At 44.2% G+C, this 26,110-nt stretch overlaps 1 protein-coding gene across 2 annotated transcripts; it reads right to left on the bottom strand.

The window, feature by feature from the left end:
* Positions 1-14,048: 14,048 nt before the first annotated feature.
* On the bottom strand, positions 14,049-25,806 carry LOC143139653 (serine/threonine-protein kinase VRK1-like). 2 transcript variants are annotated; one of them, XM_076300297.1, is made up of 13 exons: positions 25,697-25,806; positions 24,669-24,822; positions 24,473-24,528; positions 24,035-24,104; positions 23,178-23,265; positions 22,670-22,778; positions 21,996-22,088; positions 21,066-21,198; positions 19,706-19,826; positions 19,171-19,229; positions 16,741-16,913; positions 14,743-14,824; positions 14,049-14,437 (listed from the first exon to the last, which is right to left on the bottom strand). In XM_076300297.1, exons 2-13 carry the CDS (start codon positions 24,820-24,822, stop codon positions 14,226-14,228), a joined length of 1,350 nt encoding a protein of 449 aa, XP_076156412.1. In that variant the 5' UTR covers positions 25,697-25,806; the 3' UTR covers positions 14,049-14,225. The 2 variants fall into 2 exon arrangements, with proteins under 2 accessions (XP_076156412.1, XP_076156413.1); XM_076300298.1 differs by having other exon boundaries at positions 25,710-25,806.
* Positions 25,807-26,110: the final 304 nt, after the last annotated feature.

The raw sequence follows: 26,110 nt of genomic DNA, 5'->3' as shown, positions 1-26,110 counted from the left end.
ATGAACTGGATTATCAAGATGTGATCCAGTCTTACCTGCCCTGTAAAGTGATGTTCCTGTGCTCTAAAGTCATTCATAAAAACATAACTCCCTTTGCTTTAAGAACTGCAGAGGCCACTGGCTGCTGTTTGCATGATAGAAATGATGCAACTAGTTTTCTGTCTCTGTTGTTTACTACTGTATGTGCAGATTGATTTTTGTTGTTGAGGTTCACTCCTGCAAAGACAAACACAGACATGACCCATGCTAGATGATGCCTATGGTGTTGTGGTCAGCGGAATATTCAGAAGGAATATTTCAGGTTAACCACAAGAGATTGCAACTTATCGTGAGTAAATACACATACGGTGAATAAAGTGACTTCCTGTGAAGATACATCACTGTTAGCTAATCTAGGCACCACTAAGGAGGGAGTCTTTTAATTCTCTGAAACAGAATCCAAGAACGCCAGCACAGCAAGAAACTTTGACAGGAAACGTTGGCGAAGCTAATGACCATCATATGAGCCATGGTCCTAATTCAGGGTTTGGGGAGTCCAAATGGGTCCCTGTTGTTTTCTGTGGTGCCCCTGCGCAAAATGTCATTTAAGTGGCTGCAAAGTGGCCACTGGAGGTCATGGCTCCTCCGACATTAATAGGCTACTAAGACCCAATTAAAAGCGCGGTGACCCAGGGGAGCGCGGTCCTGGCGCTCTATCTCCATATGGGCCTCTTCAGGGCTTCATTAGAGAGGATGCAGGAGATGGACCTCTGGGGACACCTTGGACCCGCAGCCATGCGGCCTCCGCCGACGACACCACCACCGCGCGCTCACTCTCGCACAAACACACAATTACCACGGCAACAACACAAACAACAGCAGTAGCGGCAGCAGACACAGCGGTGTGTGTGTGTGTGTGTGGGGGGGGGGGGGGGTAGCAGCAGCAGGCACCCTCTGTGAGAGGATGCACATGTATGTAATTAACCTGGGGGAGAAAATAAAATCTCACGTAACATGTTAACTGTGTTTGTCCTAGATACCACAAACCCACCGCTGCTATTGCTGCAGGGCTCCAATCTACCGTGACCTGGTCGGAACACAAACAAGCAGCACACCTCCCCACGCGCTACAGTGCACTTGATCTAAAGGGCTGACTGCAAACGCGGGATACGTCAACAGCCATCAAAAAGACTCAAATGACTGTGGTTCATGAAATGTGATTGTGGGTCTTGAAATGTGATTGTGGATCTTGAAATGTGATTGTGGTTCATGAAATGTGATTGTGGGTCATGAAATGTGATTGTGGGTCTTGAAATGTGATTGTGGGTCTTGAAATGTGATTGTGGTTCATGAAATGTGATTGTGGATCTTGTGGATCTTGAAATGTGATTGTGGATCTTGAAATGTGATTGTGGATCTTGAAATGTGAGAAGAGATGAGAACTCATTCATACTACATGAGACGTCATACAAATCCATATGGCATACTGTACATATCCAAGATTTTACAATCTCACTCATGACTAAGAAATCTGTGCTGTAATGTGCATGTATGTGTGTGTGTGTGTGTGTGTGTGTTTGCATACTGTATTTATGCATGTATGTATGTATGTGTATGTATGTATGTATGCAGTGGTTAAAATGAGATTTGACAGGTGGGGGAACCCTAAAATCCAGTGCAATGAGAAAAAATGACTCACCGTTGGACAACATATTGAGTATCGTGGTGTAGCAATACTTTTTGGACAAGAATTGCTAGCTTCTTGTTCACCTGCATGTATGTATGTATGTATGTGTATGTATCATATGTATGTATGTATGTATGTGCAAGCTTCTTGGTCACCCTGCATGTATGTATGTATGTATGTATGATAGATAGATAGATAGATAGATAGATAGATAGATATACTTTATTGATCCCTAGGGGAAATTTATGTATGTGTATGTATCATATGTATGTATATATCATAATATGTATATATATATATATATATATATGGGGATTAAATATAGTGAGTTGACTTATGAGCACTTCAGCCTACACTGATCAGCATCACCCCAAAGAAAATGCATGTCCAGTGTGCGCGTAATGGCCTGCATACTTTATAACGCCTGACCAAGGTTCTGGAACACGCTGCAAAGGGTAATGTTGTTTTAATTGGCGGCTAGAGCTCCGCAGAAAGCGACAGATTTCCCCAACACATGGTGCGGTTATGTATGAGGTGCTCCATGAGTTATAAATGGAATTTATAGCATCGCCGTACGCGATAATGTGATCCCCAAGACACTAAATCTAGGTTATATAGAACCTGGGTGCAGATGTGACCAACCTTCTTATTTTAATTCATTCATACTTGGGTGACTGTGTCCTCCCTAAAAACACAATCTTAATTTGAGCCTGTGCCTTACTTTTAGGATTATGGAACTGTAACAGTGTGTGTGTGTGTGTGTGTTGCTGGTGACTGCTCAGCAAGGAAATGGGGGTTGGGGTGGGGGTGGGTCACACACACATCAGTGTGTGAGGTTGCCCAGGGCAGAGGGGAGTGGTTCATGAAACGGTTGGTGTGTATGATCAGAGTGACCCATGAGGAGACAGAAGATAACACACTTGAGTGCAGTATGTGTGTGTGTGTGTGTGATGTGTGAGAGAGATAGAGTGTGTGTTTGTGTGTGTAAAAAAGGTGTTAGGAGAAAAGGTAGAGGTAAAAAAAGGGAAACACCAAGAAACTAAAAGATCAGAGATTAAGACAGAGATGGCTTGTTTGTGTATGTATGTGTGAGTAAGCAAACCAGAGTGTGTGTGTGTGTGTGTGTGTGTGAGAGAGAGAGATCAGCTGTCCCTTGGCTTCAGCCCAATCTTGCTATTGCCAGAGGTTCTTAAATCCCAACAAAGCACAACTGCTGTAACAGACTTTTAGCCTGAGAGATCTCGACCTTTGACCCCTGTGGGGAGCATTCTAGTTGGTCAGGCAGCATCAGCCCTGATGGCAATGCCATCACTGAATAGAAAACTAGCCATTGTCATAAAAGGTCATTAGGAGGGTCTAAAAAAAGGCTATCCACATTTATTCACTCAATTCTTGAATTTCCCCTGGGGATCAATAAAGTATCTATCTATCTATCTATCTGGTCAACATGTATCAGCTGATCACCAAGGGCCCTGTAAAAGTCATTCTCACTGACTAATTTCAGTGCTACATACAGTCATTTATGTATTTGAAATATATTGGGCTATGACAGTCAATGGACGAGTTAACATGAGGAAATTATTTGTTGACTGGAGAAGAGACCAGTGTTATGTTCTACTGACTGGCTGACCTTTTGTCTCTGTACAATAGAGAGTGCTTTAAACACAGTTCATTTATATTTTTTATTTTTTATATTTTTATTTGTTATTATTATTTGGTTTTGTTTATGTAAAGCACATTGAATGACCTCTGTGTATGAAATGCGCTATATAAATAAACTTGACTTGACTTGACTTATAGGAGCTAAAGGTCAATTCAGTTTTTTAACATCATATCTGGTCACTGAATTTCCTGCCTTTTGTCTCAAAAGTGACTAGCACTATCTCAGTCATTGCAGTTAATGCAACTTCATAGGACAGACATGTTTTTACACTCAGCTGCCAAAGTATCAGAGTTCATGTTTTAAAACATCCTCCATCTGCCGTACTGTAAATGCCTCTTCTGACAAGATAGCCTGCCCTCCCCATGCCACAAAAACACATTCAAATTTGAACAGTTCAAAGGAAGTGTGCTTGCGTCTCTATTAACTCCTCCCTGTCCGCGTTGCCGTGGCGCTGGAGGCGAGAGGGCCCATGAGGATTGGCCGACGTGGGGTTGAGGGAGGCGCGGTCGGGGTGAGGGAGTCTCGCTGGCGTCCTCGGGGAGCGGCGCCTTGGGGGCAGACTCAGGCGAGCTTCGGGTCAACACCAACACGCTATCAACGGCCCCGCGGAGAGAGGCGACTGGAGAGCGCGGCGCTAGCCGACGCTAAGAGCCCAGCTGATTGTGAATTTATACTCTTATTAAAACTTAAACGCTTCCCCTTGATCACTTCTCCCTCTTCCTCACGGAGCACCTGAGCAACATTCTCTCTCAAAGTAATAATAGATTACAACAGTCGTATATGTTTTAAATATTATTTTTTTTCTCTTTCAAATGAAAAACAAAAAAGACCAGAGCACGCAATCGTGTAACCCTCTGCTGTAGTGACCCCACTGTGGCAGACTGTTGAGTTGGTACGGGTGCTCCGTGAACAAGCCCACAGTCATCACCGCTCAGCCTGCGAGTCAAAACAAACACCATGTGATTGTGAGTCAAGACAACCCTGGCCTGGGATGATTAGCCGTCCCCTTATCCTGCGTGACAAGAACATTAAATAATCAACTTCATTACACATCTACAGCATGCTGTTTTGCAGTCGCCTCCGTGGCCCCTCTGCGCTAAAACGGAAAGACACGCGAGTCACAAAGTGTTACGTGCAGGCTTGTGCAGTTTACACATTTATGAGTAAACTAGTTACGGAGATAGAGGGACGGCCAGAAGAGGGCAAGCGACCCTATTTCCCATCCTCAAAGGGGAAGTAGTACATATATTTAACACTGCTAGCCCCAGCTGCACACAGCTCTGCGTGTGAACATATCATTTGAAATGCATATTGATTCTGCTAATTAATTCCAAATATTTTATAGGACTGTAGAAAAACACTCGCTGTGTGTAATTAACTTTTCCCCCTCGCTTTTTCCTTGTACTCTCCCATTGCTAGCACTTGGTTTATGCCCTGGGTTATTGTGCTTGTACTTGTGCATAAGTGAGTGAGTGTGAGAATAGTGTATATGTGTGTGTGCGTGTGTTCGTGTGTGTTGTGCATGTTTTGGACCTGTGTCCTTTTCTCCCAGGAGACATGGCAGCACAAACCCCTTAATGAAGTCCCACTGAAAGGGGGGGGACTGTCTTGTTTTTCCACGGACGCCTTTTGGGCCAAGAACTTAATTGGAGGCTGAGTATCCAATTAATGCTGAAAGATAGGGGGGAGCTCACATGGAGAGCATAAGGTGGCAAAACTAATGTTGTTTCGAGGCCTGCGGCAGGGGGGCGGGGGTGTGGGGTGGAGGGGTGGCGTGGGTTGTTAAGGTAGAGCCGAGCTCTGGGAGTGTCTCAACGGGTCCATCGTTTAGCCAAGTAGCCAAGAGACGCTCGATACCTGGGGACATTGATCATTTAGACCCCTCTCTCTCTCTCCCTCTGTTTGCCTGGTTGTGTCCATGTGGTCTGGTGGCTTAAGCACAACAGCACCAGCGGTGCAAACGCGGGGGCATTAAGACCGTACACTCGTACACAAACAAAGCTTGATGTCCTTTTGCGAGAGCAGCATCTAGGTCATAAACAAACGCGGAGCGCCGAGGACGGCCGGTGTGGTTTCCTTCGGAGGGGGGGGGGGGAAATCTCATGAGTGCCAGAGGGACAGGCAGAGTCCCTCAATCCCTTCTTCATTAAAACGAAATAAAAAAGCCAGGCCATTTATCTCTCTACCCCTCCCCACCCCTCATCCCTCCATCCACACCCCCCCCCCCCCCCCCCAAAGCCATAAACACAAATAGGTTCACTTTCCTCCCTTTACTCTCCTGCTCCGTGGCATAGATCATTGTGAATAAATGTCCGGCGATGGCGATCCTCAGGATTAAATTGCGACGTTAAGAATTGTTAGATCAGCAAGGTCATCAGAGAGAATGCAGAGTGATGGGTGTTGTGGACTCAGGGACGCTAACTGACTTGTTAACTCCCCAGTGGAGAGGCAGAGCTATATTTGGCACCATAGCGCAGCCAGTGCCTCCCAGTTAAATATGACGTTGGGACGACAGCGGCTCGGGAAGCTGTTACTGGCCCACGGACAGATTTCCCCAGATGAATTAATGGTCAGCTCTGCATATTGGGCTTTGGGCTTATTAAGTGAACAAAGACTGAGAAGCCCTTTGTGGAGGGCTGGGTGGCTAAAGGGTGGGAAAACAAGGAAGCCGAGTCGGGTGGGGTGGGGTGGGGTGGGGGTTGGACACCCTTCCAAAAGAATAATAAAAAATAAAAAACGCTTTTCAGAAAGGTCCTCAAATAACAAGCAGGCAGTAGATCATTGTGTCTGTTATTAATTGGATTACAATTAGCCAGATTTAACCCTTATTAATGAAGCCTCGGCTAGAGTGACGCTCTCTGTGGTGTCCCCTCCAATCCAGAGCGCCACAGAAGTGTCTTGGGTTGGAAAGAGGAACCTCGCAGGGGCTGACAGTGACAAATCATCGCTAAATCACAATAACTCGCAGCTAGGCTTGGCAGACATGGGGCTAGGGAAGGGGCGGAGGGTGTAGGCGTTGAGGAAGCATCATAGGGATATTGTCAAAGTCTAGAGCAGGAAGAGTTTAAGTGTGACTGTCTTTTTCTTGTTGTGAATAAATGAATCCCTAGGCCCTTTGGTGTAAGAGTAACGTTGGAAAACAGACATAAATACTACACAACATACACAAGACAACATGGGCCATTAGAATCAATGGGAATCTGATGAGACAGTATTGTATATTTCCTGAGGCTATATGTCTGTTCTGCTTTTTGAACATTCTGAGAAAAAAAGGGACTGTCATATTGTAGCATTTACTGGGGAGGTAGCGGAGGATATTCTGGCTCTCACACCCACCACATGCATGTGTTTATGGTGTAACTGGCTCGGTATGGAGCGATATGACGTCTACTGTTGCGCGTTACCAAGGGCACAGTAACCAGGGTATGGTCACACACACACACACGCACACAAGAGCAAAAAAGAAGATGAATCCACTGGCGAGAGACAGCATATCATGTTATGTAAAACCACATTAAAACCTTATTGTAATACCCACACTATAGGCCACGGCACATGTATCAAGTGTACACACACATGTTGAGCAGTTTTCTATGTAGGAAAAAGTATTTATGAAGATACTTGGCTGAGAAAATATGCATACAGTACCTCTGCAGGCGGCAACTTTGCATGCGGTGACACCAAGAGGAGCTAATGTTGATGCAAGCCAAATGATTCAGGTATCAATCATTGTATCTTTGTGCACATAATTATTTATTGTGTTGCCATATTACTGCCGTAACTGAAATATCAATGCAGCTGTCAGTTATATGGGAAGTGATGATTTCAATGTATATTTAACTGCTTAGAGGCCGATATTAAAGTCTGTTTTGCAACACTCTCAGACAGGTCTTTACAGTGTAGGCAAAGTAATTGATTGTATACTTGATTGACAGACAACACGCAAAAACTTGATACCAAGGTCTTTGGAGACTGTTAGAGCCACAACAATGGATAGATCAGCCTCAGTGTTTGATTTGAGTGAATTTAATGTGTTAGTGTTTGATTTTGAAGTTTGATTTGATTTCTGAGCCTTATCAAGGCCCAGGCTAAGTCAGACAGAGCTACTTTTGAGCCCCCCTTCTCAGGGATTACTTATTTGTTAGTTATTAATACAGTGAGACAGTCAGTGTCTATGGAACTGAGATTGCTTCGTAAAAAAACATAGGTACTGTATGTTGGATGAACCAAAGTGTGAAGAGGAATGTGATGAACAGAGTCAACCAGGCAAATTGAATTGTGCTCCCTGTATATTTTAACCCATGCCACGGTGTCCATCTATGATCCTGGCCCATTGTGCTGCCTGTATATTTTAACCCATGCTACGGTGTCCATCTATGATCCTGGTCCTGTCTTAAGGTTCCGCAACATCCTCCCTTTCACCTCGACCTCTTTATATGCTGCGGCCAGTGTTTATAAAGAGGTCACCATCTCCCGAACTGGACCACCTTCTGTATGTTACCGCAGTTTTATTTATTTATTAATGTTTTGCCCGTCGCCCTCCTGCCCTGCTTTGCCTTTCCCATAGACTCCCAGCTAAGTTCAGGATGCCCTCGTTTGAATGACACCCTATTATTTCCGCTGAGAGGGCCGGGAGTCCTTTGGACTTGAACTTCAACTTGACCCCGGCGATGCCTGGATCGGATATCAAAACACACAGCCATCTGGGCCCAGCCCTGGCCCTCTGGGTGTCCAGGAGCACGAGGTTAATATCATACGGTTAGGGAGCGGAATGGAGACTGCAATTATCTTCAATTCCAGGACAGAAAATCCTATTATTTGATCCCCGCTTTGACAGATGGAGGGGCAGCCACATCCTCTCCCATTCCAGCGGAAGCCAATCTGGTGACTGGAGCCGGGGGTAGGAGAAGGGTAACAGAATGGTGGGAGAGGGCAGAGGGGCCGCAAAGGTTGGGTATCCCTTTATTTATTTATTTTTTTAGAAGTGGGGTGTGTGTGAGAGAGAGCGCGTGTGTGTGTGTGTGTGTGTGTGTGTGGGGGGGGGGGGGGTGGCTGCCTATGAAACCTGATCCAGGGACCTGGTGGCTAATTTTGCCTCGCCGTAGCCAGACTCACACACAGCACAAAGGGCTCCGCAGAGCCGTTTGAGGAGCATACTGCTGTGGGGGAAACCGACAGATGACGGCAATGTCCTGAGAAAATGCTCCCGGGCCACTAACGGCTGAGAAATGGCACTGCGCAGATTTACATCAGCACTCTTGGTTATTGAGATCCAAGGCTCTCTTGTTTTCCCTCTTCTAATAATGTACTATTCAGTTTGAACTCATAATAAGCAATACAATGTTTCTTTGAATTAATACAAAGTAGTACACACTTGGTTATTGCGTCCTTTTCAGCTTGATCCAAACATATGCTGTTTTTTTAAGTCAAAATATGCAATACATATGTTCTAAAATGAAGACAGAGGCACACTGTAGATGACTACTTCTTTTCCCTGGTCTCCATTTTCTGAGAATATTTGGGGGCCATTTCAGGTCTTCAGAAGCACACCAAGACTAGTCATCAGTGTCCCCCTAAGCTCTACTCCACAAACGGCCCACACTAAACAGACAAAAACGAAGGGCACATTCACACTGGACACGAGTTCGTTTGGACCGATGGTTCGGTGTCCGAATGCTGCCAGGAAATAAACTGGCGTTTTTGTGACGTTGCCAAGCAATATTGGTAAAAAGAAGCTAGTGTTTGACATAAACGGACCCGGATCCGCAAACAAATATGTATGGAGACCAGCTAGGTCAAGGCTAGGGGGGAGTAATCGCACTTGGATACGTTCCAGTTAAACTGACCCAGTGTGAAAGGAACCTATCAAATGTTTATGCCCTATCAAACCCCTGAGAGTTGATTTTCAGATTTTTACATTCCAGAACCAGTGAAAGCTTATTTCATTTTGTTTGTGTGAAGGGGTAAAATTGGCAAATATGATGTTAATAAAGTCAAAGAGATATTGTGAGTCTCTAACAATCACAGTTCATTAGATATTACAATTACCAAAACTCAAAATGAATGAAAATAACTGTTAAGTTGTCCTGTTAAGTAATGTTGGTTTTACCACTGCAATGTTACTCATTGAGGTGTTTTTTTTCACAGGTTGGCCAAATGCACATGTAAAAGTAGTCTCACGCAGAGCCCTTAAACAGAAAGCAGGAAGCCCTGGCATCCTGTCCCCTAAGACCTTACCGAGGCTGACCACAGTAATGTAGCAGCCCACCAGAAGCCCACCGTGACATTGTTCTGCGGCCCACGTTCGGGACATTGCCTTGGGCTTGCTGCTGGCCGGCGTGTTCAGTGAACGAGCACAACTCCCAACTGGCCTGCTGCCCCAAGCTATGGCAGGCCCCACCGCTAGTCTAACGGCCCACTGCTGCAGGGGAGCGAGCCGGCCAGACGCTGTCCTGGCTTTTAGGCAGCCAGAGCAACAAAGAGTTCTGTGTCGTCCCCACCCCTTTGCTGGGGACACATGGTACAGGAGCGTGGAAGTTGCCCCGAGATGACAGAGCAGGAGAAGAGGACTCGAGATAGGGCTGGTTATTCTCGCCGAAGAGGCCAGACAGTAAAGGGCATCGCTGCACCATTAAAGGCACTCCATCAAGAGCGTAATGGGTGCCCCGTTAATAAAAACGTTACTCGCTACCTTGTAAATCGGCTGATAAATCGCTCTCCGTGTTTGTTTTGTCTTAATGGTGCACCCACCGTGAAGTCCATTAGACAGCGTGACCTAATTTAAGACTCGTCGCACACTGCGCATCCGAGTCGAGCGTTTAGCAGCCAGCGTGGTTTTGATATTGCGCATCCGAGTCGAGCGTTTAGCAGCCAGCGTGGTTTTGATATTGCGTAAAAAAGACAATGATGGAGTGGTAACGGGGCGTGACACACGTTTGAACATCCTCTTTAGGACCCCCCCCCCGCCCCCCTTCATTAGAATACCCAACCCGACGCTTCAGCGCAGATCTTCAAGCGTGTGCACTGTGCACAAGATACGTGTCCGTGTCACATTAATTAACACGCCCTCTAGTGCCACCGCCTCTGTGGCGTCGTCAACAGTTACACTGGCTATGTTTGGCAGTCTTCACTTGTCCGAAAAATGGAGAGGGTTATTGGGGAGGGGGCAGGGGGGGTGGAGGGTCATATGCATTGAGGAGACTGAGTGGAAGGATGGGAAGGATCTAGAATGAGTTGGGGTGTAGGGGTGGAGTAGGGGGTTGGGGGTGCAGGGGGTTGGCGGGTTGAGATGTTCACTACAGAGAGCTGGGAGTACCAGATCTCGTCTAGCACTGATGAACATGTCTTTTTGATGACCACTACGTCCACTCGCTGCTCCTGCCAAGGCTAAATCGAATTAAAGCCCTTCAATTTGGCCCACGGACAGAGTTTTGGCACTTTCGTCTTGGAGAAGCCTCACGCCCGCAGGACATGAGGCTTTACGCAGACAGCCTTCCTCAGCCATTCCTCAAGTTACACACTTACACACACACACACACGCACACGCACACACACACACACACAGAGAGAGAGCGAGCCAGTGCCACAGGCAGCGTCCCCAAAGAAAAAGAAAAAACGCTGCTTATTTTCCTGCCCCCCCCAAAACCCTAAAAAAAGGAGGGGGGGGGGGGGGGGAAGAAATTAAACGTGTATCTACATTTTATCATGTCTGGTATCGCCTTTGAAAATTGCAGGTAGTGGAGTGTTTAACATTCTCTTGTCAAGCACACCCCTGCTGGGACCATAAATGCCTGTCCAGTTTTTCTCTCAGCGGCAGCGGCAGATTAGAAACAGCGGGAGGACGGTGTAGTGTGAATACAATACCGATAAGAGCGTGCGTCCTAGCCTCTCTGCTACGCCTCGGCTCCACCAATGTGAGAACCTGCTGTTTTCTAATATTTACACACAACTAGAATCGCAAATGTACCATAACTGCACTGAAAGAGGCCCCCTTTTCTCCCCCTCTCTCCTAGCTTCCACCGAAAAGTCTGCTTATTCTTTTGTTTGTAGGGTGTGTGTGTGTGTTTGTGTGCATGCAAGAGTGTCGAGCGTAGGTGAATGGTTGGGGATGGGCAAAAAGTATTGCAAAAGTAAATAAGAATGAAATAAGAGTGAAATTCATTTTGCGCCATCACCCTCAGCCACAAAAAAGCGAGCGAAAAACAATAGGACAGAAAAGTCTGTGTGGCTGCTAGATCAAGAATGTTAACAATAAAAGGCCCAGAAAAATACGACAGTTGAAAGAAAAATACCTACATTTTAGACTGTCATTGACAGAACTAAACACTGTTTGATGAACAATTGTAATTCACATATATTTCAGGCACTACAAAGCAAGCATGAATCATTATGATGCATCTAACTGTTCTGCAGACCCGTACAAAAGTGGCCTAAGTTCTCTTAAACATTGAGTTTTGTTTGCCTTTAGTTCGTTATTCACTTTGAACATCTACTCAAGACCAATGAAGAGAGACACATGGACAAAACAAACAAACAACACACAACAAAGCCACCATGGGCAGGCAAGCAAGGCTTAAAAAGGGGGGGGGGGGGAATCCACCTAAGCGTGCATCTGCGCACGCACTTGGAAAACAAAGACACCTGTTCACCTTTCCCAGAGGATAACATTAACTTTCCTGTGCCTCCGAACTCATTATTTGACCACATTTGCTTCTCAACGCACCATGGAACCAACAACAGTCAGTCAATAAAAACAAAACGCAGCACCACCACTGAATTTAATCTACCCAAATTCTGACATCCATATTATAAAAAAGGTTCACGGGGGTTGGAAGACCCAAAAGCTCAGAAACCGTTGGGAGACATTTTCAGTTCGGTGTGGAGTCCACAGCCGCAAGCACTGCAGCAACGGGGACACTCGGAGCGAGAGAGTGGATATAAACGCCAGTCAATCAATGACCACAACTGGGCACACCAAAATTGTGTCTCCCCTCCTTGGTCTCAGGCTGTGGGGGGAACAGGTGGTAATGTTGTGTTTAAGTGTTGTTGCTGCTACCCAGCCCGCCTTCCCTCCACCCCCACCTCTCGGTGCTATCATTATGTGCTACTGCCCCCTGCTGAGAAGTGGTGGCTGTGCGCCCCCAAGGTCAGAGCCGAGGAAGGGGAGGGAAGCTCACAGGGGTGCGCTTTAGTGCGCGCCACCCCGCCGATCAATTCCGGTGCCACCGGCGAGGCTCCCGCGGCTCGGGCACCGAAAAACAAACATTAAGAGAAACATCTTCCTCTGCGTGCAGCCCTGACGGGGAGCTAGGCCGTCTAACGAGAGCTAACAAGGCAATGAGCACAGCACCACTGAAGTGCCACTGGGCAATGCCAAAGTGGACGCGAGGGAGGGGTGAGGGAAGAGGATCAGAGGGAATTCTGATTTCCATGGCAGGGTTTTGTTTTGTTTCCCACTTCCTATCACCACCACCCACACACCCACCCGACACACACACACACTTTGTTACAGATCAGCTACTCCTGTCCAAAATGAAAGGGCAGTTTCCTAATCCCATCAATGTGCTGGACTGGCATGACCCCAAGTACAGGGAAGGCATGTTTTTTAATTTTTTTTTATGGAGAAACTAGACCAATTGCTTTAATTTGGGACGGTTTGGCGAATAATGTCAGTTAATTTGCTGCCCTGCACATCAGTTGGGATTACTCTCCTCCTCGGACAGAGCCTGGGAGAGCACGGGACAGTGTGGCATGACCCGTCAGCCTGTTTCACACAGAATCAGACGCAAAGCCAACCTAATAAAACCTGATGACTGATGAGTCCCATCCACATCATCCGTCCAACTGACATTAGATGAAACTGCTCTGCCAATATTGCCAACGAGCAGCAGCCATAGCAATGTAAATGTTTCTTGTTGACTGCTCATAAGACAATCAGTTTTGCGTTTGAATTGCCAATAACACAAGACGCGCTGTTACCCCCCCCGAGGCTGGAGCTGGCTCATGTATATGTATTCTCTACCTCATCACTGCGTTCCTTTGATCCCTGTATGGCATTTCAGATCGGAGACGATAACAGTGCCTCAATGGCATTAGAGCTCCACTGCAAGACTGCCAGAGAGAAATGCAAGGTGAGAATTTCCTTCCGTGCCTAAATATATATATATATATTATTTTAAGGAACCTGACAAAAGTTACCAGGTGAAACGGCTACGTGTAACTTTTAATGAAGACTCTGAGATGAGCCGAGCCGGAGAACATCGCCTCGAACTCAGGACACCCGATTCAAAACAGCGAGTGACACGGAAAAGCCCGACCCAAGCGTTCCACTTTCGTCAACTCCGTGATCAAATGGCGGAGGAGCAGAGAGCTGCAGCAGCGATCCCGCGCCCCGCGTCCCTGATGTGCTCGCTCGCCCGCCCGCTCACTCCGCTCTCTGCGGAGCCTCGCGACGTCTTTACCCGCCTCAGCACAGGTATCAAAGCCCCGGCTCACCGCGCCCAGAGATGCCGCAACGGCAGCCAGGCGACGGCTTTCATGGCAGGAAGAAGGGAAGAGGAGGAGGAGGAGGAGGAGGTGGCAGTGGAGGAGCTATGAGTGCTCATGGAGGGCTCCTTTGGGGATTTCCTTATCGAGGGCAGAGCAGTCCCCAAGAGCTCAACCTCATCCTCTGATTATTCAAAGCATTACAAAGGGAATGAAAATAACTCCTTACTCTCAGCAACGCTTGCTTTTTTTTTCTGCCCCCAAAGTATTTATTATTATTTTACACAGATAGAAACAATACTCAGTTTTTAAGAAAACTTAAAAAATGTACAATGTTTGAAAACATATATTCCATAAACAATAAGAGAAAGAGACCGTGCCTAACAAGTATCATGTAACAGTGTTAAAAAGTTAAGCAGCCTTCTTGGCCCTGCCTCTTGGCTTCTTGGCTGGTTCAGGCATTGGGGAGGTTTGTGATGCCGAGTCCACTAAGCGCTTTTTGGGAGTTGCCTTCTTGGGACTTGCCTTCTTGGGAGTTGCCTTCTTGGGAGTTGCCTTCTTGAGAGTTGTCTTTTTGAGAGTTCGCTTTTTGGGAGTTGTGGTTTTCTTTACTCCATTGGTCTCTGTAGGAAAAGTGAAATGTGCATTAAGAGCAAGAAGTAAACTTATGATCCCCTTTTTAAACATGGGACAACACAAAACTTGAAACTTAAAGCACTTCATTAGATACATTTTCAGAGTTATGAGGTTGAAACTACTCTGGAATGGAGGAAAAATATTGAAGTTTTGACACTAGAATTGTTCTTGCACAAAGCATTTCATAGAAAGCAGTCCCTGATCACCACTAGGCTGTAGTGAAGATCCAACACAACTCTTCAGGATAATTTGTCCTGCAAAATAGGTCAAGAACCTTGTCTGGAGGACTCACCTTTCTTTTGAGGGGCACGCCTCTTTTTCACTGGACTGCTGTCGTCTTCACTAGCCACAGCCTTCTTTCTTTTAGTAGCGGTCTTCAAGATGAAATGAAGAAGAAACAAATAAAGAAATAAATAAATTGACGGTGCACAGAGTTAGTTCACAGAGCACTGGTCAGGTCATTTGACAACAACCAGAGAGGAAATTAAAATTAAATATTAAATATGACCTTTAGTTACCATTGATAATAAATATTCAATCAGACTTGTTTTTTTTTTTTTTTTATATATATATGGGCATAAGGACTCACAAACTATCAATGCACCTATATGTATCAAAAATATATGAAAGAAAAACATTAAAAGATTTCAATTACATGCATGCATTTCTGAAGACCATTGACAAAAACCCCCAGACGTTCAAGGTCATGAACAAAACTCTTATCCTCTGAGCTAGCATAGCGAGTTTACATGTGACAATGTAACATTTTGATTCCACTTACCAGTAATGAATACTTTGAGCAAATTTCATCTCAGCATACTCATACCCATTAAAACCCTTTTTATTTCTGTCGAATCAAAAGCGGTCGGCAGCACGCGGAGGGTTTTGAAATCACACTGACTCAACGGAGGTTACGAACAAGATGCACTTAACGACAGCAATCAACCTCTCCCACTCGGTCGCTCCGGCTGCACAATACAGACTCGTCCCCTCTCGGACCTGAACCATCATCCTTACCGTTTTAGTCCCCCCCCCCCTCTTTCTCTCTCTCTCTCCACCTTCCCCCTTTTCTTTCCTTGCTTTTTCTCTTCCTTCTCCCCTCTCCTCACATTTCCCATCCATTTTGCCAATTGCTACCTCATGATTACCATCTAGACCCCGCTGGGCCGAACAGATTGGCTCGATAATTACATACAATAGCGGCGGTGGGCAGGTAACCCTCCGCTGGCACGGGTGAGCTCCCCGGTGGCACTCTCCATATGCAAACGGCATTGTGGGAAGTGTCAAGACCGTCCCCACCCCTCCGCCGCCACGGCGGCTCGCTGATTGCCGGGCCGAAGCCGGCTCCCGAGGTTACGGTGTCAGCAAATTTGTGATACATCAGGCAGGAATAAACACCGGCACTCAAAACCTCTCTGCAGAGGGAGGCGAACGGGTGGTGGTGTGTGTGTGTGTGTGTGTGTGTGTGTGTGTGTGTGTGTGTGTTTGGGAAGAGGGATGCATATTGAAACTCTGGAGAAAAGCTGGAGACTCTGTTAGTTCGGCTGCCAAGGTTTTGATGGTGGACGCCAGGGGTCTTGCCACTGCCTCCCTCTAGTGAAAAAGTAGGGATGGATGGATGGATGGATGGATGCAGGGCTGGTTGGCTGTCCTTGATTACACTGTTTCTCTATTCCACTGACATAATTAGCTTATCCTTTGACACATAAATAGGCTCCATAAATATAAATATAAATATAAATATAAATATATATATATATATATATATATATATATTATATTAAAAAGTCAAAAAGTAATCAAACTGCCTCAATATTTTTTGCATTCACAGTGAAAGAAAATGCAAGTAGAAAATACAAAGAAAACCTCCAGTTAAAACTATAAAAATAAAATAATTGAACTACTGGATTTACCGGATTTAGGGTACAAATACTTTTGTTTGGTGGTGGTGGTGGTGTGTGTGTGTGGGGGGTGGTAAATAAGTGATGGTTTGAGCACATCTGTTAAAAGCATCATGCTTTAATCGTATTTGAAAATCAATGCACTTGGCAACGTTTCCCACTAACCCCAGTAATTAGACGTGGATCGTGAGCTGGCATTTTTTAATCGCAACCGCTTTCAACAGGTAAACAAATTATCTTAGGTATCTTATAAAGGAGACACTTGAAAGGGGGATTGCTTGGCTGTGTGGAACGTGACAAAAGTTTTAAACTGCAAAGATGCTGCTAATGCGACCAGAGCTACTTTGCATATCAGCGATTGGAGAGAGAGAATTCAAATGGATTCTGACCTTGGCTTTTACAGCCGCGCCGCCATTGGTCGCCACGGAGAAGTTCAGCTTGTCATCTGCAGATGCCCCAATGGACTTGAGGCCGTCCAGTAGAATGGTCCGAAGCTTCTCGTATGGCGGCTTGTCGCCGTAGCCGAGTGTCTTGACCTCCTCCATGAACTTCACCATTTCATCTGGTATTTAGAATATAAATCGTAAAACTAAGATGGGCAATGCTGCATACTGTATCTGGGGAGTGTTGTGCTACAAGAACATCCATTTGCAATGATTCTGGCTGGAATAGGACTGATGTATTTGTAAAGCAGAGCTGTCGAGTTTCCAGAACCATTCTTAAAAATTACAATTTATTTTTCACACTTGCACACACACACAGCATTGACGGACACATCCAAAGGATGTTTTAAACACTAAGAGGAAGTCCCGAGTACGAACACAGAGAGAAGACAAGCATGACATTTTGACCTTCAGGCTATATTTAATGGAGCAACACAAAACACACACACACACACACACACACACACACAAATACACACACACACACACACACACACACTCTCTCTCTCTCAAAACTTTTGTTTACCGTCGCAGTGCTAAAATAGTCACACTAAACAGAATTAGCCATGAAGCCTGTGAAAAACAGTGCCGCCTTCCATCGCCGTCCTTGTTGTGAATGCAGGCGTGCGCGCGTGTGTGTGTGTGTGTGTGTGTGTGTGTGTGTGTGTGTGTGTGTGTGTGTGTGTGTTAGCGTGTGTGTACTTGCATGACAACAGCCCGGGGAGAAATCTCTCCTTCTGTTGCGTTGCTGTCACAGAGCTTAAGAGATGTCAGCCCATCAGCTGGCGAGTAAAGGACTCCACTGACGTCTCTGATATTAAAAGACAGGGGGGGGGGGGGGGGCACAGCGCTTGGCGAGGCTCGACCCGGGTGAGGAACAGGAGAGGCGGGCGCCATGCCACGCGAGCGGAGGAACGGAAGCGTGGTGGTCTGGGACACACACACATACAGGCACACACACACACACACACACACACACACACACGCACACAAGCGTTGAACTCACCGGCAACCTTTTCCTGTGACAGAGAAGATTTTCAGAAAGTTCAAAGATGAAATTGCGATTGCTTTCCCTGTCTTTTTATCAGCTCGGTTCACTTCCTAGCCTAGCAGAGAGGCTCAACAACTAAGCGGCCAAGTCTAGGCTTCGAGTTTGAAGGAGTAAACAACGTCAGACTTTCTAGCCGAACACCGTACACTTACAGGCCCATCTGGGCACCTGTGATTCCTTTGCTCACAGCTGGTGGCATGTAGAGAGTAGTACCACAGACCAACTGAGATTAAACTGCAGCTAAGTGTGTGTGTGTGTGTATGTTTGTGTATGTGTTGGAGGGGGGAGGGTTGGGAGAGGCCCTGCTTCATTTCACAAAACTTCAGTAGCAAAATAAATAAATAAATACATAAATAAAAACTTGCAGAGCACTAGCGTGGCGCTTGTGAATTAGCGCTCGTTATGACTGACATCAGTGGGGCCGAACGCGTTTCGAGCTGAACAGAAGCCCTCGCGCTTGTTTCCGCATCGGCACCACAAAGCACTTCAGTTCAATTACGGCTCGGCGCATAAACAAAAGGTGGCCGTGGTGCTCCAAGCCATCACAGGTGCTCTCAAGGACTTTGGGGTACGCGTGCGATGGGAGGCGAGAGACAGGCGACATATTTACTGCGCTGTCCAAAACCAACCTGCTAGCTTCATTAAGGCTGGAATAGCATTTTAATTAGCTAGAAAGGACAGCTTTTCATTAAAACGCAACGTGGAGCGACTGTTCTAGAAATATGTAAATGAAAAAGAAAGACATTAGAGTATGTTAAGGGTGACATGCAACTGTGGAAAACAAACCAGTGCATAGATAGTCTTTAAAATCATGGCATAACTATTCTTAAGTGACATAATTTCTGTATGTTCGTTAAAAACTTCTTTTTAAATGCCAGTGACTGAGTTCACATGTCTGGCTGAAATGCAACCACAAATGCTAAAGCCAAGTAAGGGAACTCAAGTTCAAATTCAGCAGATTCACCATTCTCCGCAATGCATTATGTTATCGCTACATTCGGTCTCTATGCCTGTGTATGTTAACAATATATGAAGAGTTTGGTTTCAAAACACTATATTTTCATTTTTAAAAACATTAAAAAGTCATGTAATTTAATTGTTTTAATTCAGGTAATATCAATGAAATTGCAGTTGTGTTGTTTTGATTGCGTATCAAGATAAATCAAACAACAATGCCCAATTACAGTTTTACTGAAATTACTGGAAAACAAAATGTAAAAAAACTATTTATGAAAATTCATTAAAATGGAGGACATAGCGTTTTGGACCCAAACTCCTCACATTGAGTGCCATCGTTGTTGGGGTGCAAAATAATCTCGTCTTACCTGGCTTATTCTCCGATGGGAAGCATTTCTTCATGAATTCCCCAATATTGTCTCTGCATCTGAAATAAATTAGATCTCTCATAATCATCCTGAATTCAGCTGTCAAGACGCATTTATCCATTTAATTAACATTCAACCTTTTGACTTTATGTCACTGAAGTTGGTGGATACTTTTTGTCACAAGTAAACTTGACAAAGGGATGCTGGCAAATTGTTTAATTGGATATATAATATAATATAATATAATATAATACTGTACACATCCAGACTCCGATCACCTTATCTGATAAACTGATAAGCAAGCAAGCACTTTTCATTAATGCAGGCGTTGACAAAGTCAATTGAATTGTGCAACCAACAAACAAACAAACAAACAAGCCAGCAGCACGACATAAAGACAGCTAGAGGAGAAACGAAGGCTCAGGTAGGACACAAAACACCGGAGGGCCCTGTGCAAGCGGAGAGAGACACCGTGCTAGGAATTTTGAGGCAATGTGACTGCAGTGTGACAGAAGCGTTGGAGGAAGTGACATACGTGAGTTTGGAGTCTCGCACGTAGACGGGGTCCTGCAGTTTGTCCTCCCAAGGCAGTCGTCCACACAGCCACTGCACCATGCAGTAGCCCAAGATCTCCAAGTCCCCTCTCCGAGCAGGAGCTAGTGAAACACACACACACACACGTTCAAGTTATGACTTAGAGCGCACACGCACACACACACACACACACACACACACACACACACACACACACGTGGTGTACGCAGTAGCCCAAAATATCCAGGTCCCCCCTCTGAGCAGGAACTAGTTAAACACACACACGTTCAAATTATGGCTTAGAGCACGCATGCGCACGCACACACACACACACACACACTGTTAGAAATGAGCTAGAAGTTCTTTGTTACTTCCACTACCAGCAGACACTACAAAAGCCACTCAAGTTAGTATCATACACTAAACTAGCGCCAAATGTTACCTTATTTGGACATGCCATGTCAGATTGAAGTAGAATTAACAGAAAGAATAAATTGTATTTTAAGCATTCTGCAAACATTCTCCAAAGCACACACACACTCACTCACTCAGACACACACAAACACCAAAAACACACACGACCCAAAGATGTGAGGTGTTTCCTTCCCATCCTGGAGCAGATTTTGAGGGATAATATTTTACCTGCCAATCTCACTTTCACTCCATTAGAGTTGCAACTGATGACTGATGACATTTGTGAACCAATCCAACATTTGTGTAGGATGACATTCTTAAGGTACAAAGGTATAGGTACAAATATATACTTTATAGACAGGAAGGTAAAAATTGATCTATCATGATTTTCATCACTATCCAGTTTTCTGCAGGTCTGTGAAAGGTCCCTAAATCTTGTCCAATCATGCAAGACAACCCTGAATCTGACCAATTGTCCAAAACCTTCATGTTAAAGTGGACAGAGCACCGATGCTGTTATCAGCATGCATTAGTCTGTGGAATCTCACCGCCTTACCCTGAAAGCATGGCTGTGTGTCCACGTACTGTTTTCTCACAGGAAAACCTATGGGATATGTTTAGGGTTTTTGTCACACAACTGACATACCACCTTAAGTAATGTGATCCTGGTTAACACGCCCATTACGAAGCTGATGATCATAGCTAACCAATGGAGCCTCACAAACACAACAAACCAAGCCCAATGACCCAACCCAACTGTTCTGCCCACACACATGAAAATAACAAACAATAACAAGAAAAAAAAAACACTTCAAACACTCCTTAAGGTCCTTAGGAATGCTGTCAGTTCAGGTTCTGGGCTGCAGACACACTAAGTTTAATTTGCTATTGACACAATAGTTTCAACTGTTATTGGTGCTAAACTGAATTGAATTGAGTTGACTTACACACTCCTTTATGGGCATCGATGCTGGTAAACTCAATGGTCCCGTCGTGGCATCGCTTTGGGTCTTCTTTATACTCCTTCGTCTGGCCTTCAGGGGCGTAACGGTATGCCAGCCCATAATCTACCAGAAACACCTGCAACCCCCAAAACGGACATTACAAATTGAGATTACCACAAGTCACAGAAGGACTATTGAGGAGATATACTACTCACAAAAAGTCAGGGATATTCGGCTTTCGGGTGTAATTCCAGGATATACCTAAAATCCACTATAACCTTTACAGGTGAATGTGACCTTCTCTAAACGTTTGAATGCGCATTTCCATCCTTTCAATGTTTCAATACTTCCTGTACTGAAACATTACATTTCACCTGAAAGCCAGATGTCCCTAACTGTTTGTGAGTCGTGTATACAGCATTCCTCTTTACTGCACTGGCATGTACAATGAACATCACACTGCTGCTCTGCAGTATGGCACTGGCAATGTGAGTAAATAAATATGTCATTTTACCAAATTAAAAATAGAGTCAAAGAGCAAACACTAAACCTGCAAATCCCATGAGGCCTTTTGTGAAATTGTAATTTAAAAATAGCACAGTTTAATAATACCCTACTGCATTATTAATTTCCCAAATTAAATATTTGTCCCTGCCCCAAAACCCTCAGCCTGTTTGCCTGAGACTTGCACTCATCTAATCTTCCCTCAGCTCAGGAGCAGCGAGAAAAAGGATTAACATTTCAGTTAATAAATAATAAAAAAAAAAAAAAAAAAAAAAATATATATATATATATATATATATCTATCTATCTATCTATCTATCTATCTATCTATCTATCTATCTATATATAAATAACACATCACAAACGCATAGGGTGGTGTATATGGGGCCAGCGTTTCTGCAGGCTCCTGTGTAAAACGCAGCGACGCACCTGATTGGGGTTGGAGTAGCTGAGCAGGAGGTTGGAGGCCTTGATGTCAGCATGCACATACTCGTGCTCATGAATGTACTCCAGCACGTCCAACTGCAGAGCCAACGGAGCAAATTAGGCATACGCAAATAATCAGCAGACCTGGGACGAGGCTACACCTCATATAGCTGAAAAGCATCTAAAGACCCATCTGTTTACCTGTATTTAACACAATTAATTCTTACAGAATAGTAGTTTGTATATGCTGATGGTTATTTTTATTATTCGGTTGAATTGTATTCAGTCTGTAACTAATATTTGGATTTAAATATTATTTAAATATTAGTATATGACTTTAAACTGCTATTTTCAATGTTAATGTAATGTGTATTGATGTCAACAATGTTTTGTTGGACAAAAGCAAGAACTAAGGACCGATAAACATGAACATAAACACGTATAAAGGCATAAAATAATTAAAACTTTTAATCGTTTTTTTCTGAGTGGGGGAATTTGCCTCTTCCTATATACACCCATCTCTGAACACTTGACTAATTTTGCACACATAGTGCAGACTTCCTCATGTTCCCAATTAGAATTATTTACGTCCTGAATAACACACTTGAAATGTCCTCGTTGTGTTGTGTGTCATTTTCCTCTCGGCAGTGTTTCAGCAGTGCCTCCCACGGACTCACCAGCTTAAGGCCCAGTTGCAGGACCAGCTTGTGTGGAAACTTTTTGCCGTTCTCTTCAAACTTCTTCTGCAGGTCTGTTCCAAATCGGTCCATCACCATGAACCTGTACCTGAAGGAGGAGGCCAACACCACACAGCCACTAATTAGAGAAATTTTGCAATATTGAGCAAAAAAATAAAAAATAAAAGCTGTTTGCAAGGGCACTTAATGAATTCCTACTTGAGCTTCAATAATTCATTATTTTGTATTTTTTAAAGATGAAGTCAAAATTCTCAAAATTTGATTACGCTCTGGTTTCTTTATTCCGCTATGGCAGTACATTGTAGCTCTGGGATTTAGACACAACAATATGTTTTAGGACATCAATTTAGGCTTCGCAAAACATTGGTCGACATTATTCACCATTTTATTTTACATTTTATCGACCTTAATCAATTAATAATGAACATAATTGACAGATTAGTTGATCATAAAACCCATTCGTTGGAGGCCAAATACTACAGCTTACCCTTTTCCTCCTTTATTATGGAGTCCAGATCCCCAGTATCTTGGAACTCCTAGATGCTTCAGCTTGTGTGACTTCATCCAAGTCTGAACTTCAAAACAAAGTGAAATTTGGACACAATAAATGTATAGCCACGCAGTCAGTCAACAACACACAATCTACCTACAGTAAAAGGGAGAAAATGTATGTATAAGTATATGTACTGTATATATACTCTTTTGATCCCGTGAGGGAAATTTGGTCTCTGCATTTATCCCAATCCATGAATTAGTGAAACACACACAGCACACCGTGTACACACAGTGAGGTGAAGCACACACCAATCCCGGCGCAGTGAGCTGCCTGCATCAACAGCGGCAAAATAACAATAATGTAAAGAGCTGCATCATGGATGTACTGTATGCAAAGCACTAGGTAATAAGGCAGCATATAAAGATAGTGCATTATTCCCTACACATATCCTTAAACTTATTGGTGCTCAAAGTAATAAGAATGTGATCCCTTGGGGAATGGACGTGACGGCCGGAAGGTAATCTGCCAATGAGACAAATATTTACCAACACTGTGCTATTCTGATGAATAAACCATGAGCCTAGCTAAGTAATATTACAGTTAATTGTCATGGGATGTTGACATTTGAATTGTTATTGAATAAAACGCAAAGCTATGGCCTTGGGGCAACCGCTCATGCCACCTAAGGAATCTGATGTTGGTGCATCTTTACTTCCAAACGACCCCTAGTGCAGATCCGAGAACTTTGTTTAATTAAGGATTTTTTTTTGTCTGCTTTGTGTGTGTGTGTGTGTGTGTGTGTGTGTGTGTGTGTGTGTGTGTGTGTGTGTGTGTGAGGGGGGGGTTACTTAGATCAGGCCGGGCTGCCCTCTGGTAAAACTTCAGCTCACAGAACAGCGGACCATTTTCACTGGGCTCCTACAAAGGAATGACTGTGTCATTGGGTGAGTAGATTTACATACATACAGCAACCAGCAACACAGTGTGGCCATGTCAGATGCACTGAGAATTACACCAAACTGAGAATTGTGACAAAATGGTATTATATATAAAAGTGCAGGTATAAGTAAGTAGTACAGCACATGTAATACTATATGATACAATATGTGGTGTTATGCATAGAGGTGAAATGGACAGAGTTGGATCTGAACAATGTGAAGTTCAGCCTGTGCAAGAAGTATGAATTCACTCAAGTAAAGTACAAGTAAAGTAAACTACCCATGTAAAGGTGCACATCATGCTGAAAAATATATGCTACACGAAAGAAAATATGAAAATGTTCTCACCACTTTGATGACATAGGGGGCATCTTGTCCCACAGATTGTGCATCTTCTTCATTTGCTTTAGTTGACAATGATGAGGAGGAGGAAGAGGGCAAAGGTGATGAAGTATTAATGTTGAGAACACTTTCTTGGTCCATCACATCTGCCATAGATTCTTAATTGCCTGTTCTTAATCATAATTATATCCCATACACTTACCAAGGTACAGTAGACCAAAGCCCCCTTGGCCAATGGGACTGCCGAGCTTCCAGCGTTTCTTGTGACTGTCAGTCAGGATCTCCCCAGGCGGAAATTCCTCTGCCAGCTTCCTTTTGGCTGGTCCTCTACCTCCTGTCTTAGCCTTAGGAGGCATCTAAAAAGGACAATATACCAAGAAGTAAAGAAATTATGATGAAATGTTATGGCAATACAATATCACAAAGGCTGGGCGTCGCAGCAGTATTGTGTGAAAACATTTGAATACATTCTTCTTATAACTGGATGTCTTACAAAATGTGGATACAACCGTGAGTCATTCACGATTCTGCAACATCCAATGCATGGGTAGCCTACTTTTTTATTCAAGTCGCCCTTAGCCAAATGCTTTAATCTGACAATCCTAACCATGCTTCGAATTAGCATGTTTTCTAGAAAATAAAACATCAGTGAAAAACGAAACCGAATGTCTGACTGGTAATAGAATCATTCTCGAAACATCCTCGGACCCAGTTAGCGGGAAATGAAAGCAACAATCACTTACATTCTATTACACCGCTTGTCAGCTGATTCGGCAAACTAACGTTGAATTTAAACCAATAGCGATAGATCTGTTGTCAAAACTCAGATGCGGTGCTGAATTTAAGGAATCGCAGTCTGTCATGGTAACATTGCTTTACACTGTCGATACCAAGACTTGTACTGAAAGACAAACGATACGTATGTGGTCTTTCTCCATCATTGATCTGCAGACAAAACTTGGCTAGTTAGCTGGCTGAGTGTTTCTAGCAATGTTTCATTAAACATAACAACTTGATCACTTGAGTGACGGTGTTTACGTGGAACAACTGTATCGCGTAGAGAGGAATGATAAATAAGTAACAATGAGCGGTCGTATTTTCAATGCTTCCGACCATAGGCTAGCGTTAAATTAGCTGACATGTGAGTTGACACTATCTATCCTGTTACTAGCGTGTATTGCTGTTACATTTTGACATCGTGTGTATCAATGTAGTCATTCACATAAATACCTGTGCAACCGACCTTTAAGCTATACTTTAAAAGCAATGTTAGTCTGTAACGCAGTTGCAATTTGCCTCCAACTCCGAAGTTCCCGCACAACTCTTTACCAGGAAGTCAGTGTACCCTACGAAACTTCTGCAGCGTCAACTGATTGGTCAAAAATGTGTTGCGTACTTCCTAGTAGGAGCGTGGCTGCTCTTGGTTGTTGTAGTTCTATTCTTGCTTTGGTTGTATGACGATTTTATTTGATCTTGGAGATGCTCGATGCTGGATCGGGTAAAGCAAAGAATAACTTGAGTAAAACGTCATTGCACTTGGTCATTCATCTAGGTTTGAGGTCATGCTAACGTTTTAACCTTAGTGTTTCCTCAAGATAAACTTCAGGTGTGAAATATTTGAAGCTATGCCAGCAGAGTGCGTTC

The sequence above is a fragment of the Alosa pseudoharengus genome, unplaced genomic scaffold, assembly GCF_046254945.1.
Source record: "Alosa pseudoharengus isolate Yale_2024_CS ecotype anadromous, Long Island Sound unplaced genomic scaffold, YU_APseudo_1.1 YU_APseudo_1.1_scf_22, whole genome shotgun sequence".
NCBI lineage: Eukaryota > Metazoa > Chordata > Actinopteri > Clupeiformes > Clupeidae > Alosa > Alosa pseudoharengus.
This window is presented reverse-complemented; position numbering and strand designations above follow the sequence as displayed.

What these genes read in the sequence shown, in the direction of transcription:
- LOC143139653 (XM_076300297.1), bottom strand. Translation starts at nt 24,822, where the DNA reads ATGCCTCCTAAGGCTAAGACAGGAGGTAGAGGACCAGCCAAAAGGAAG. An exon ending in CTTTGGTCTACTGTACCTTG is followed by an intron (nt 24,529 to 24,668) that starts GTAAGTGTATGG and finishes TGTCAACTAAAG; the next exon opens with CAAATGAAGAAGATGCACAA. An exon ending in GCTACTCCAACCCCAATCAG is followed by an intron (nt 21,199 to 21,995) that starts GTGCGTCGCTGC and finishes TGGGGGTTGCAG; the next exon opens with GTGTTTCTGGTAGATTATGG.